Below are 12,909 nucleotides of genomic sequence, written 5' to 3' on the forward strand. Positions count from 1 at the left end.
ATAATCCACGTGTCCATCTAAGAGTTTCTTAAATGCCCCTATGTTTCAGCCTCTACCACCACCCCTGGCAGTTTGTTCTACATACCCACCATTCTGTGCGCAAAAAACCCGTGCCTCTGACGTCCTCCCTGTACTTTTCAGCAACCGCCTTGAAATAACCCCTCCCGGCATTGGCCATTTCCATGATTTCCTCATGCCATAGATTGTGAGGTGAACAGTCCATCCTATAGTTTTAAGGGTCCATTCAATAGTCGTGTAACAGTGGGATCGAAGCTGTCCTTCAGCCAGGTGGTAGCTGCTTTAAGGTTTTCATAACTTCTGTGGAATGGTAGGGGGTGAAGAGAGAATGTCTGGTGTGGGTGGGGCTTTACTAAGGCAGTATGAAGTGTAGACAGGAGACCGTTTTCAGTGATGTTCGGAACTGTGTCCAGAACTCTGCAGTTCCTTGCAGGTTATGTGTAGAGCAATTGCTGTACCAAGCTGTGATGCATCAGGTAGGATGCTTTATATTTCTCAGCCCAAGACCAGGAACCTGAACTTCTCAGCCCTTTGTTCATACTACTGAGCCTTTGTGATATCCACTCACTGGCACGGGCTGGGCTGTTAGGGCTTCTCCTGGCCCTGGAGGTGTGAAGTCAGGGCCGATCTGTGGCAATAGAGAGGCTGAGGTTGGTGGAGAGCCATGCAGTCACAATATTTTGGTGGGGGTGGGGGGGGTGAAAGTCTGGAACCCTCTGTGCAGGATAGTGCCGTACACAAAGTTAGAAGTAAGATAGTGTGTACAGCAGCTTTATGACACGGGAGGGGTAGTGAAGGAATTTAGAGATGGGGAAATAGGTCTGAAGGCGCTAAGAGAAAGGCTGAGGGCAGCGTGTCCCACTGGAGTTTGGAAGGTGGTAGGGTGCAGCGTGTGGGGCGCAGGCTTCATCTGAAATGCCAGAAGCGAGCTGGGTCTGGGGTAGGATGGAGATGGAAGGTTCGATGGAACTCAGGATGAGCTGGGGAATCTGAGTTGTGGATATACTGATGCTTTATGATGAACATGGTGTGGGAGCATGTGTAGAGGGCATGAAGGCACTCTTTAAACATAACTGGACAAGAATCACAGTTGTGGCAGCGAGCCAGCAGCTAATTCCTTTTTGGGAGGAGGGTTGTGGAGCTAGAGTATAAAGTCTATCTTATGGTAAGGCTTCTTATCTTGAGTGTGACACACCATCTGGGAATGTGTTTATTTATCTTGACATTATTAACTCATTGGGTACAAGTCATTAATAAATAACAATGATAAACAGTGGTTTGACAGGTAATTTGAAAGCTTTTGGTGCTTGTTGCTTGCTGTTGTATTGTGTTCTGTGTTGTTCTGCCGAGCGTTGTAGGCGTGCTACGTTGGTGCCTGAATGTGCGGCGATGCTCCATGCTGCCCCTCAGCACATCCTCAGGTTGTGCTGGCTGTTCGCTGCACGTTTCAATGCAAATCTGATATATAAATCAGTCTGAACCTGAATCTGCTCACTGTGCTGGGATTTCACTTCGGTGGGAGATTCAACAGCTGAAAATCTCAAGTAGGAATCCATTCTACCCCTATTCAATTGCAGCTGAGGGTGGAATGAGGGACAGACACCAATCAATTCCCAGAACCCAGGATGCCTAATTCAACCTTTCAATGACCCATAGAACCATAGAACAGCACAGCACAGTACAGGCCCTTCAGCCCTCCATGTTGTGACGACCCATATAATCCTTAAAAAAAAGTCCTAAACCCACACTACCCCATAACCCTCCATTTTTCTTTCATTCATGTGCCTGTCCACGAGGATCTTAAATACCCCTAATGTTTTAGCCTCCACCACCATTCCTGGCAAGTCATTTCAGGCACTCACAACCCTCTGTGTAAAAAACTTACCCCTGATGTCTCCCCTAAACTTCCCTCCTTTAATTTTGTACATATGCCCTCTGGTGTTTGCTATTGGTGCCCTGGGAAACAGGTACTGACTATCCACCCTATCTATGCCTCTCATAATCTTGTAGACCTCTATCAAGTCCCTTCTCATTCTTCTACGCTCCAAAGAGAAAAGTCCCAGCTCTACTAACCTTGCTTCGTATGACTTGTTCTCTAAACCAGGTAACATCTTGGTAAATCTCCTCTGCACCCTCTCCATAGCTTCCACATCCTTCCTATAATGAGGTGACCAGAATGGGTGACAGAACCCATCTATTTCCACTTCAGCACTGATTTGTAGTTAACTACAGATGACCAGGTTTCCTTGGGCTTGTCAGCAGGTGAAAAGATGCCTTCCAGCAGTGGGGAGAAGTGGTCCTTACTCCAGCTCCAGTAGTCATTCTCCGGACAGTGGTCCTGGGGTTTGGGCAGCCTCCCCATCTCCCCTGTACATTACCTTGCGCATGGTTGCATGTGCAAGGTAGAATTTCATCCTGACCACCAACAATCTACACTGAGTAACAGCAACAACCCCACTGGTCAGCAGATGTATCTCTCGTGCTGTAAGACAGCCTAGTTCATGCAAATGCATCTACTGCCAACCACCACCCACCATCCATCATCCCGTGATCTAGCTCCCCTGATCCCATTACTTTGTACATTCATCTCACATTCAAATTCCATACCCCAAAGGTCTTCCATTAGGAAAACCGCAGGGTATTCCTTAAATTTGTACTGTTACCAATTCCACCTCCCCTCCACCTTGGAAGCAGTACAAGACTCAGGATTCTAACTAACCTAAAGATGCTTTCATCTGTGAACTGTTCATTGTGAAAGTTTATTGGAGAAGAATTTGGTATGAAAATTTAAAGAAGCTCTGTCATGTCAATGTGCATGAAACAGCACACCTTACACCTTCACCAGCATTTTGGGAGATTTTAACCATGCCAGCCTGAAAAAAGATCACTAAATAATTAGCATCAACAAATCACCTGTAATTCCAGAGGAAACAACACTCTGGACCACTGCGACACCACCATCAAGAACGCCTTCCGTGCTATTCCACACCCTCACTTTGGGAAGTCTGATTACCTGACTGTACTTCTACTCCCTGATTATAGGCAAAGACTGAAGACTGCAGCACCAGCAGTGAGGACCAAGGTGGTATGGACAAGGGAAGCACAGAAGCACTAACAGGACTGCTTTGAATCGGTGGTCTGGACTGTATTCAGGGATTCGTCTTCAAGTCTGGATGAGTATGCTGCAGTTGTTACCAACTTCATTAAAACCTTTGTGGATGAGTGTGTGCCCACAAAGACTTGCTGAACATTCCCAAATCAAAAACCATGGATGAACCAGGAGGTCCATCGCTTGCTAAAGGCTGGACCTGTGGCATTCAAGTGTTGCGACACAGGCCTGTAGCAGAATACCAGGTATGACTTGCAGAGGGCTATTTCAAGGGTGAAGAGACAATTTGGAATGAGGTTGGAAGTGACATTGGATGTACGACAACTCTGGCAGGGTTTGCAAGACATTACTTCCTACAAAGTGAAACCCAATAGCATGAATGGCAGCGATGCTTCAGCAGGCTTTGAAAAGGAGAATATCACTACAGCTATGAGGATCCCTGCTGCACACAGTGATGTGGTGATTCTGTCTTGGAAGCTGATGTTAGGCTGTCTTTATGGAGGGTGAACCCTCGCAAGGCAGAAGGTCCCGATAGAGTACCTGGTTAGGCTCTGAAAACTTGTGCCAACCAACTGGCTGGAGTATTCAAGGACATTTTCAACCTCTCACTGCAAGTGGAAGTTCCTACTTGCTTTGAAAAGGCAACAATTATACCAGTGCCTAAGAAGAATAATGTGAGCTGCCTTAATGACTGTTGTCCAGTAACTCTCACATCTACAGTGAAGAAATGCTTTGAGAGGTTGGTCATGACTAGAATCAACTCGTTTTTCAGCAAGGACCTGGACCCATTGCAATTTGCCTATCACCACAGTAGGTCAATGGCAGATGCAATCTCAACGGCTCTTCGCACGGCTTTAGACCACCTGACAACACAACATTTACGTCTGGATGCTCTTCGTTGACTGTAGCTCAGTGTTTAACACCATCATTTCCACAGTGCTGATCGATAAGCTACAGAACATAGGCCTCTGTACTTCCCTCTGCAATTGGATCCTCAGCTTCCTAACCAAAAGACCACAATCTGGGTGGATTGGTGATAATATCTCTTCCTCACAGACGATCAACACTGGTGCACCTCAAGGGTGTGTGCTTAGCCCACTGCTCTACTCTCTCTATACCCATGACTGTGTGGCTAGGCATAGCTCAAATAACATCTATAAATTTGCTGTTGATACAACTTTTATTGGTAGAATCTCAAATGGTGACAAGAGGGCGTACAGGAATGAGATATACCAGCTAGTTGAATGGTGTTGCAGCAACAACCTTGCACTCAATGTCAGTAAGATGAAAGAGTTGATTGTGGATTTCAGGAAGGGTTTAGACAAGGGAACATGAACCAATCCTCATAGAGGGATCAGAAGTGGAGAGATTGAGTAATTTGGATGTCAAGATCTCTAGGAATCTAACCTGGTTCCAACATATCGATACAGCTATAAAGAAGGCAAGGCAGTGGCTATTTCATTTAGAGTTTGAAGAGATTTGGTTTGTCAACTAAATCAGTCGAAAGCTGCTATAGATGTACTGTGGAGAGCATTGTGACAGGCTGCTTCACTGTCAGGTATGGGGGGGGGAGGCTACTGCACAGGACCTAAAGAAGCTATAAAAAGTTGTAATATTAATTAGCTCCATCTTGGATGCTAGTCTTCACTGTACCCAAGACATCTTCAAAGAATGGATCCTCAGGAAGGTGACATCCATTACTGAGTACCCCCACCAGCCAGGGCGTGCTCCCTTCTCACTGTTACCATCAGGGAGGAAGCACACACTCAGTGATTCAGAAACAGCTTCTTCCCCTCTGCCATCCGATTCCCAAATGGACAGTGAACCCACGGACACTACCTCACTTTATTTATTTATTTTTCTTTCTACATTATCATGAATTGCATTAAATTGCTGCAGCTAAGTTAACAAATTTCATGACCACAGAAGACTGCTGATAATTGAGAATATTGCTGATAATATAATTAACTGTGCCCCGGCTGGTTCCCTTCAACACAGCTGTACTTTTCCTTTTTTACAGCGTGTGACAATGGGAGAATAGAGGTGATCATCTCAGATTGCCTGCTGAATTTTGATAAGCTATCTCTGCAACTACAAAAACTGAGCAAGTAAGTTGAAGATTCCATTCTAAAGCAAAGTTCTAAAAAAAAGAAATGTTTTTCCTAGGTTTTTAAAAGAATACAGAATCCTTAACATTGTCATACAATGTACTGAGAACCTTTCTTCTCAATACTCAGTACATCTTATCTAATCTTAACTTTTTTTATTGTGCTGATTGTAGTGATGATATTATACAATGAATCAAATTAACCAAGAACAGGGAATATTTTCAGCCTGACACACACAAAATACTGGAGGAGCTTAGCAGGTCAGGTGCCATCTATGGAAATGAATAAACAGTCTACGTTTTGGGTCGAGACCCTTCATCAGAACTGGAAAAGAAGGTAGGGGGTGGGGAAGGATGACAAGCTAGGAGGTGATTGGTGAATCCAGGTGGATGGTGGAGGGGGGGAATGAAGTTATGAAGCTGGGAGGCGATGAATGGGAAAGGCAAAGGATTGGAGAAGAAGGTATTTGATAGGGGTGGAGAGTGGAGAAAGGGAAGGAGGGGGGGACCTAACGGAAGGTGGTAGGCAGGTGAGAAGAGGCAAGAGGCCAGAGTGAGGAAATGAAGAGGGGAGGGGAAGTTGGAGGAATCGCTGTTCATGCCACCAGTTTGGAGGCTACCTAATAACTTCAGTGGTCATTTTGCCACTGAGGATCAATGATAGTACTGCTGGTTTGATATCTAGGAGTCATGTTTTTATTTGTCCCTGTCAGGTAGAGCTGAACAACATGGGTGATATTGTTCCACTGAATGTAAAGCAATCACAGGAGTTTGAAATGGAAGAGTGTAACACTGTCAAGACAATTACATTTTAATTAAATGTTGGTTCAAAATCAACTTTGTTTGAAACAGGCCCTGTCCTCAAAGCATGCAGATACTCCTAGACAAAATGAAAGGATTTCACTGTTTGCTCTACTGAGAGAATAGTAAACTGTAAGTGTGATAGTGTGGCCAAGTACATCTCGAATGCCGTTTCTAAGTTTGGTGATGACAGCAGTGTTGTTGAAGTGGTAAGGGATCAGCGTAGAGGAGGGAGATTATAACACTGGTTGAGTGGTGCCACAACAGCAACTTCTCACTCAATGTCAGCAAAACTAAAGAGCTGACTTCCTACCACAAGAAGACAATGCCAGTGGTCCATTGGAGGTAGAGGTGGAGTGGGTCAGTAGCTTTAAATTCCTTAATGTTAAGATTATCTGTTTTTGGATCAGCACATAAGTGTCATCACAAGGAAAGGCATGATGGGCCTCTACATTCTTAGAAGTTTGCATAGATTTGGCACGTCACCAAGACCTTCCATGGATGCACAGTGGAGTGTATCCTAACTGGCTGCTATCACAGTCTGGTATGGAAACACCATTGCTCAAGAATGGAAAAAGCTACAGAAAGTGAAAGCCCTCTCCAATATTCAGTACATTTACATGGAGCGCTGCCATAAAAAGCAGCCTCTATCATCAAAGGCCCCCACAGTCCAGGCCATTCCCCTCTCCTCACTACAACCATTGAGCAGGAGATAGAGAAGCCTTAGATCCCACACTGCCAGGTTCAGAAACAGTTATTACCCTACAACCACCTGGCACCTGAACTGGCATGGGTAACTTCATTCACCACTACTCTGAATTGATTCCAAGTTCTAGAGTCTCACTTTCAAGGACTCTTTACAACTCATGTTCTCAGTACTTCTTTTTGGTTGTTCATCGGTCTTTTTATGTTTATATATTTTTTTTTTGTAAAATTCCCATTTTTCTTCTAAATACCTGCAATATAATGCATCTTAAGGTAGTATATGGGAACATATAGATATTTTGATAATGAATTTACTTTGAACTTTTAACTTTAAGTTTAAGAAACTCTTCCAATTTTGCTCATTATTTGAGATGTGATACATCAGTTTACTAAGAAATCTACTGGTTTAACCAATGAAGCTATTGATTGGTTCAATATAAATTATTTAAATGTTTCAATGAACTTAAGCTACTGTGAATCCATTGATTTATTCCCCTGATGAGCCATTTTGCTACATCACTTTGAAGTACATTGGACTAACGTTTTTGAACAAATTGAGAAGTACCTTATAATGAAAGGAAAAGAAATGGGTGATACTGTACTGTCTTGGAGCATACAGATCTTGGACCTCCAGAAAGTGTCCACAGATGAGTGATTGATAAGTTTGTGGTCTAAGGTAGAAGGAGATGAGTTATACAGCTCTCGTTACATACACGTGCAGGTCAACTCTTTGAGTGATTAGGCAGGAAGTTTGAAGTTAATAACTCATCTTCTATCTTAGGCCATGAACTTATCAGTCACCCTGATGAGTTAATAACTAAGGAGTTATTAATTTTTGGAGGTCCAAGATCCGTATGCTCCATGACTGCTGGACTAAGTGTGTAAATATAGGAGAGGACTACGTTGAAGAACAAATGTGCTAGGTTTTCTAAAATTGACTCCTTCTACCGTAGGCCACGAACTTATCAATCACTGCTCGTACATAGTGATAAAACAACAAATGTGCAAAAGAAGACAAACTGTGCAAATAAAAACATAAATAATACTGAGAACATGAGTTGTAGAGTCCTTGAAAGTGAGTCTGTAGATTGTGGAATCAGTTCAGAGTTGAGGTGAGTGAAGTTATCCACACTGGTTCAGCAGCCTGATAGTTGTATGGTGATAACTGTTCTTGAACCTGATGGTGTGGGAGCTAAGGTTCCTGAACCATCTCCTCAATGGTAGAAGCAAGAAGAGTGGGGGGAGAGGAGGTCTTTGATGATGGAGGCTTCAGTTTTGCATCAATATTCTGCATCCATTATTCGGTGATAATGAAGGCCTCATAGCACTTTCCAGGAATAAGAACTTTCCACTTTTGTAAAACATAAAAGTGCTTCATTAAGATTATAGAGAGATGGTATTCCCAAGCATCCACAACCCCACACTTTACATGTTTTTTTGGTTGCTTTTAACAGCATACTGCTCTTATGCAGTCCCCTGTTATTTGATTGGATGATCAGGCCTAGTCCTGGGCTAGGTAACATTTGATGGAGGTGGACAGTTGACAGTGGGAGTTACTAAACAGAGTGATGGGGTCTAGTTGGGAGGACATGGACATTTGATGGAGGTGGACAGTTGACAGTGGGAGTTACTAAACAGAGTGATGGGGTCTAGTTGGGAGGACATGGACATTTGATGGAGGTGGACAGTTGACAGTGGGAGTTACTAAACAGAGTGATGGGGTCTAGTTGGGAGGACATGGACATTTGATGGAGGTGGACAGTTGACAGTGGGAGTTACTAAACAGAGTGATGGGGTCTAGTTGGGAGGACATGGACATTTGATGGAGGTGGACAGTTGACAGTGGGAGTTACTAAACAGAGTGATGGGGTCTAGTTGGGAGGACACGGACAGTTGACAGTGGGAGTTACTAAACAGAGTGATGGGGTCTAGTTGGGAGGACACGGACAGTTGACAGTGGGAGTTACTAAACAGAGTGATGGGGTCTAGTTGGGAGGACATGGACAGGACGCACCTTTCTGCAGAGTTCTCGCTCATGACTACCCCTGTCATATTTTCCCTGAATCCAATCAATGCTGATTTTTTGCACCCTAGTCACCGAGCAATTTCTGATGCAAACGGGGCTTCAACCAAAAACAGTCTGCAGCGAAGGCTCGGTGACCAGAGCTCTGAGTCTGTGAATCGCTGCAAATCCACTGGGGAAGTGAGAGGACGGTGTAGTGAGCCCGTTGGCGGCTGAAGACCGTGTATCCTCGGGTTGGAGGATTGTGTATGTTAATGGAAGTGGGGGGGGGAGGGCAACAGGGCTTGTTTTACTCTTGTTTTGTCACTAGTTGTCTTTTGTTTTGTTGTCTTCTGTTTTGTACCAAGGATTGTGGGCATGTTATGGTGGCCACACTTGTGGGCTGCCCCCAGCACATGCTTAGGTTTGTTGGTTGCTAATGCAAGTAAGGCATTTCACTGTATGTTTCAATGTGCCTATGATAAATAAATCTGAATCTTGAATCTGGAATCTATTTGATGTATTGTGACTCCCCGTAACTTCTTATTTCTAAAGATGAGGGAAGGAAATGGCAGTGCAGGTTTGCATTATAGGACCAGAAATCCAGAGAATTTATTCAAATCTCACCAATGTATTGTGAGATTTAATTTAATTTAGAGAAGAAAAACCTAGAATAAAAGAGCTGAGATTTGCTCTGAGCAGTTTATTAGTGACTTTTGAACTCTAGTTCCACAGCAATGTAGTTATCCTAACTGCTGGCTGAAGTGCGTCGCATAGAGTGGAGATGGGAAATAAATCATTACCAATCAAGTGCCATGCACATCTCAAAAATTAATTTAAAAAATTAGAGTTTCAATCTAAAGGCAAACCGTAAAGCAGATCGTAGAGATGTGAACTAAAGCCAGAAAATGCCTGAAATACTCAACAGGTCAGGCAGCATCTGTGGAGAAAGGAAAGGCAGGGTTAATACTTCAGAGCCAGCCACAGCTGAAGGAATTGTTTTTTATTCATATTCAACCCATTTCTCTCTCCACAGATACTGCCTGACTTGCAAATAATTTCCAACATTACCTATTTTACTCTTACTATTTTGCACAATTGACCTCACTTTGCCTTTTTGCCATCAATGACCCTGCACTGTTTTTTAATATCATAAATTGAAGCTAATTCAGCAATTAAACTACTTGCTCATTATGCTTATAACACTTTCTACAAACAGGATCAGCTGGATTAAGCAACTGTTGACAGATTTTGTTTCCTTCACTTTGAGACATGTTCTTAAGGGACAGGTAAATGTACTTTATTTCAATTTTATATAAATAAAGCTTTCAAAATGCTGTTCTCTTCAAAACTTCCACGTTGAAGTTTGGGATAATGTTGGCCTTATGTAGTTTTGTGCTGGTTCCAGGAACAATCACTGAAGGCTGAGCTGAGCTGGGTTAAAATGTGTATGGTTGGTACCGTTTTACTCTTCCGTGCTAAATGAGTGAAATTCGTTCTCTTTTAAATCTTTACCTAAGCCATTTTGATACAGATATCCAGCATAATGAAGGAAGTTGCTCCCTGCTGTAGATATCAGGAATCCTCACTTTTGGAACTATTAGGACTGATGGAGAGATTAACTTTGCTCCAATGACCATTCCTCACTAAACGCAGTGCAAGTCTCCTTTAGTCACCAACTTGGAGGGAAGGGAGTCACTCTGCAAACCAGAGTTTCGGAAAGGAAATTGGCAGCTCTTCAATGTATTCCTCATACTTGAATCACCTAATGTTTACTTTCTACAATTCCATGCTCATGGTCGATTGCATATACTGACTTGTAACGTCAAGCTGACTCCCAATTAAACACACAAAACTATTTGTCTCAGATGGAGACCAGAGGGCGTACAGGAGCAAGATATTCCAACTAGTAGAGTGGTATCACAGCAACAACCTGGCACTCAACATCAGTAAGACAAAAGAGCTGACTGTGGACTTCAGGAAGGGTGAGACGAAGGAACACATACCAATCCTCACAGAGAGATCAGAAGTGGAGAGAGTGAGCAGCTTCAAGTTCCTGAGTAGCAAGATCTCTGAGGACCTAACCTGGTCCCAACATATCGATGCAGTTATAAAGAAAGCAAGACAGTGACTATACTTCATTAGGCACATCAACAAATACACTCAAAAACTTCTATATTTGTACCATGGAGAGCATTCTGACAGGCTGCATCACTGTCTGGTATGGAGGGGCTACTGCACAGGACCGAAAGAAGCTGCAGAAGGTTATAAATCTAGTCAGCTCCATCTTGGGTACTAGCCTACAAATTACCCAGGATATCTTCAAGGAATGGTGTCTCAGAAAGGCAGCGTCCATTATTAAGGACCTCCAGCTCTCAGCTTCTATATGTGTTGAGCTTTGCTACACTTTTGAGATGGTGTTCATCTTGAATGTTTGACCTTCAGACACTGTGAACCAGGCCATGGGACTCACCATTAATGTGATTTGCCTGTTCCGTGGTCATGCTTGGGCTAATAAGAGTTACATTAGTAGGAGAATAGAATAAGTTCTTGTAACTTCAATTTGATAAAAGAGTCGAGTACTTGGAGATACATTCATAATTGGAACATATTTTAATAGAAGGTGCAACAGAACTCTTTTGCATCATCTGTGTTCAGGAGTTTAGTCCCCAAAGAAAAGGCACGTACATCTCACACCGAAGAATTTTAAGTTTCTCAAATCTTAAGACCATAAGACATAGGAGCAGAGTTAGGCCATTCAGCCCATCACATCTGCTCTGCCATCCCATCAATGCTAATTCATTATCCCTCTCAACCCCATTCTCCTGCCTTCTCCTCATAACCTTTGATGCCCTGATGAATCAACCTATCAACATCTGCTTTAAATATACCCAGTGACGGGGCCTTCACAGCCGTCTGTGGCTATGAAATTCACAGATTCTCCACCTTCAGGCTAAAGAACTTCCTCCTCTAATCATCCGTCTTTTCATTTGGTTGTTCACACACCTTCTCCACTCTCCGTTTCTTTCACATACAAAATAAAACCAAAAGCAAAAATAGCATTCATGACCTGTAGGGAGTGAATAGTTCATGAAAAGCTCAGTTAATATCAGGAAGTTATTGTCATCCTTTCTAAAATTAGTTTCTCTGTTTCAAGATCTGTGCAGAAATTCGTAAGATGGCAAATCTGCTGTCCGACTTCACTCTGAAACAAGCTGGTAAGATTGACCTAGAACTGTGATATCTTTTTAATGATGATGTGCAAGTGATATACTGTCTGTATATGACTGTCTTTTTTCCCATTTTTGCACTATTTTTAAAATTTTAATATTTTATATATATTTACTGTGATTTAGTATCCCTTTTCTCTGTATTATCATGCATTGCATTGTGCTGCTGCTGCTAACAAATTTCATGACATACGCCAGTGATATTAAAGCTGATTCTGAATTATTATCCTTTAATTCTGGCCCAAGCTACTGTTGTAGCATTGTCTACTTATTGTATCTTCTTAAAGATGTCTCAAACTGCAGAGTGGAGTAGTGGCCTCGTGCAAACCTGAGTGAATGATGATTAGTGCTTTGGACAGCTAGGGGCAGGGAGAGAACAGTGGACCACGTTTACTTCATTTTACCAGAGAAATGTTACTCAGTACTGCTCGAAGGATTATCTCTGAAGGCCAGAGGGCCTTGTTGTTGTCGGGCAAGCACACAATTCGTCTTCCAAGCAAGGAATGCATGTAGGAGCAGAGCGCTGGTATGTTCTGCCAGCGTTGGTTGGGGGAACCTCTGAGCAGGTCACCGGGGGGAGGGGGGGCAACTCTATGGATTCTGAGGAGGCTGACGTCCTACCTGAAAAACTGCCCCTGACAATGCAGCACTCCCTTGGGCAAGTGTCTGTATTATTTCTTTTTATGTTTTATTTCGAGATACAATGCGCTAACAGGTCCTTCTTGCCCAAGGAGTTTGTGTCACTCAGTTAACCTACCCAGCTTTATGTCTTTCTAATGTGGGAGAAAACTGGAGCACCTGGAAAAGAAACCGTGTGGCCACGGGGTGAATGTACAGGCAGTGGCAGGAATTGAGCCCTGTTTATTGGCACTGTAATGAAGTTACCCAACTGTTACGTCACGGTGCTACCCTTGGTGCAGTATAACACCCCTGGTAT

At 43.2% G+C, this 12,909-nt stretch overlaps 1 protein-coding gene across 1 annotated transcript in view; it reads left to right on the top strand.

Moving 5' to 3' along the window:
* cetp (cholesteryl ester transfer protein, plasma) overlaps nucleotides 1–12,909 on the top strand; it is a 41,167-nt gene that overhangs the window by 3,662 nt on the left and 24,596 nt on the right. Inside the window, exons 5-7 of the mRNA XM_059992679.1 lie at nucleotides 5,148–5,235; nucleotides 9,962–10,031; nucleotides 11,900–11,960. Coding sequence (XP_059848662.1) covers nucleotides 5,148–5,235; nucleotides 9,962–10,031; nucleotides 11,900–11,960 — 219 coding nt within the window. The remainder of the gene's footprint in view (nucleotides 1–5,147; nucleotides 5,236–9,961; nucleotides 10,032–11,899; nucleotides 11,961–12,909) is intronic.

The sequence above is a fragment of the Hypanus sabinus genome, chromosome 17, assembly GCF_030144855.1.
Source record: "Hypanus sabinus isolate sHypSab1 chromosome 17, sHypSab1.hap1, whole genome shotgun sequence".
Classification (NCBI taxonomy): Eukaryota; Metazoa; Chordata; class Chondrichthyes; order Myliobatiformes; family Dasyatidae; genus Hypanus; species Hypanus sabinus.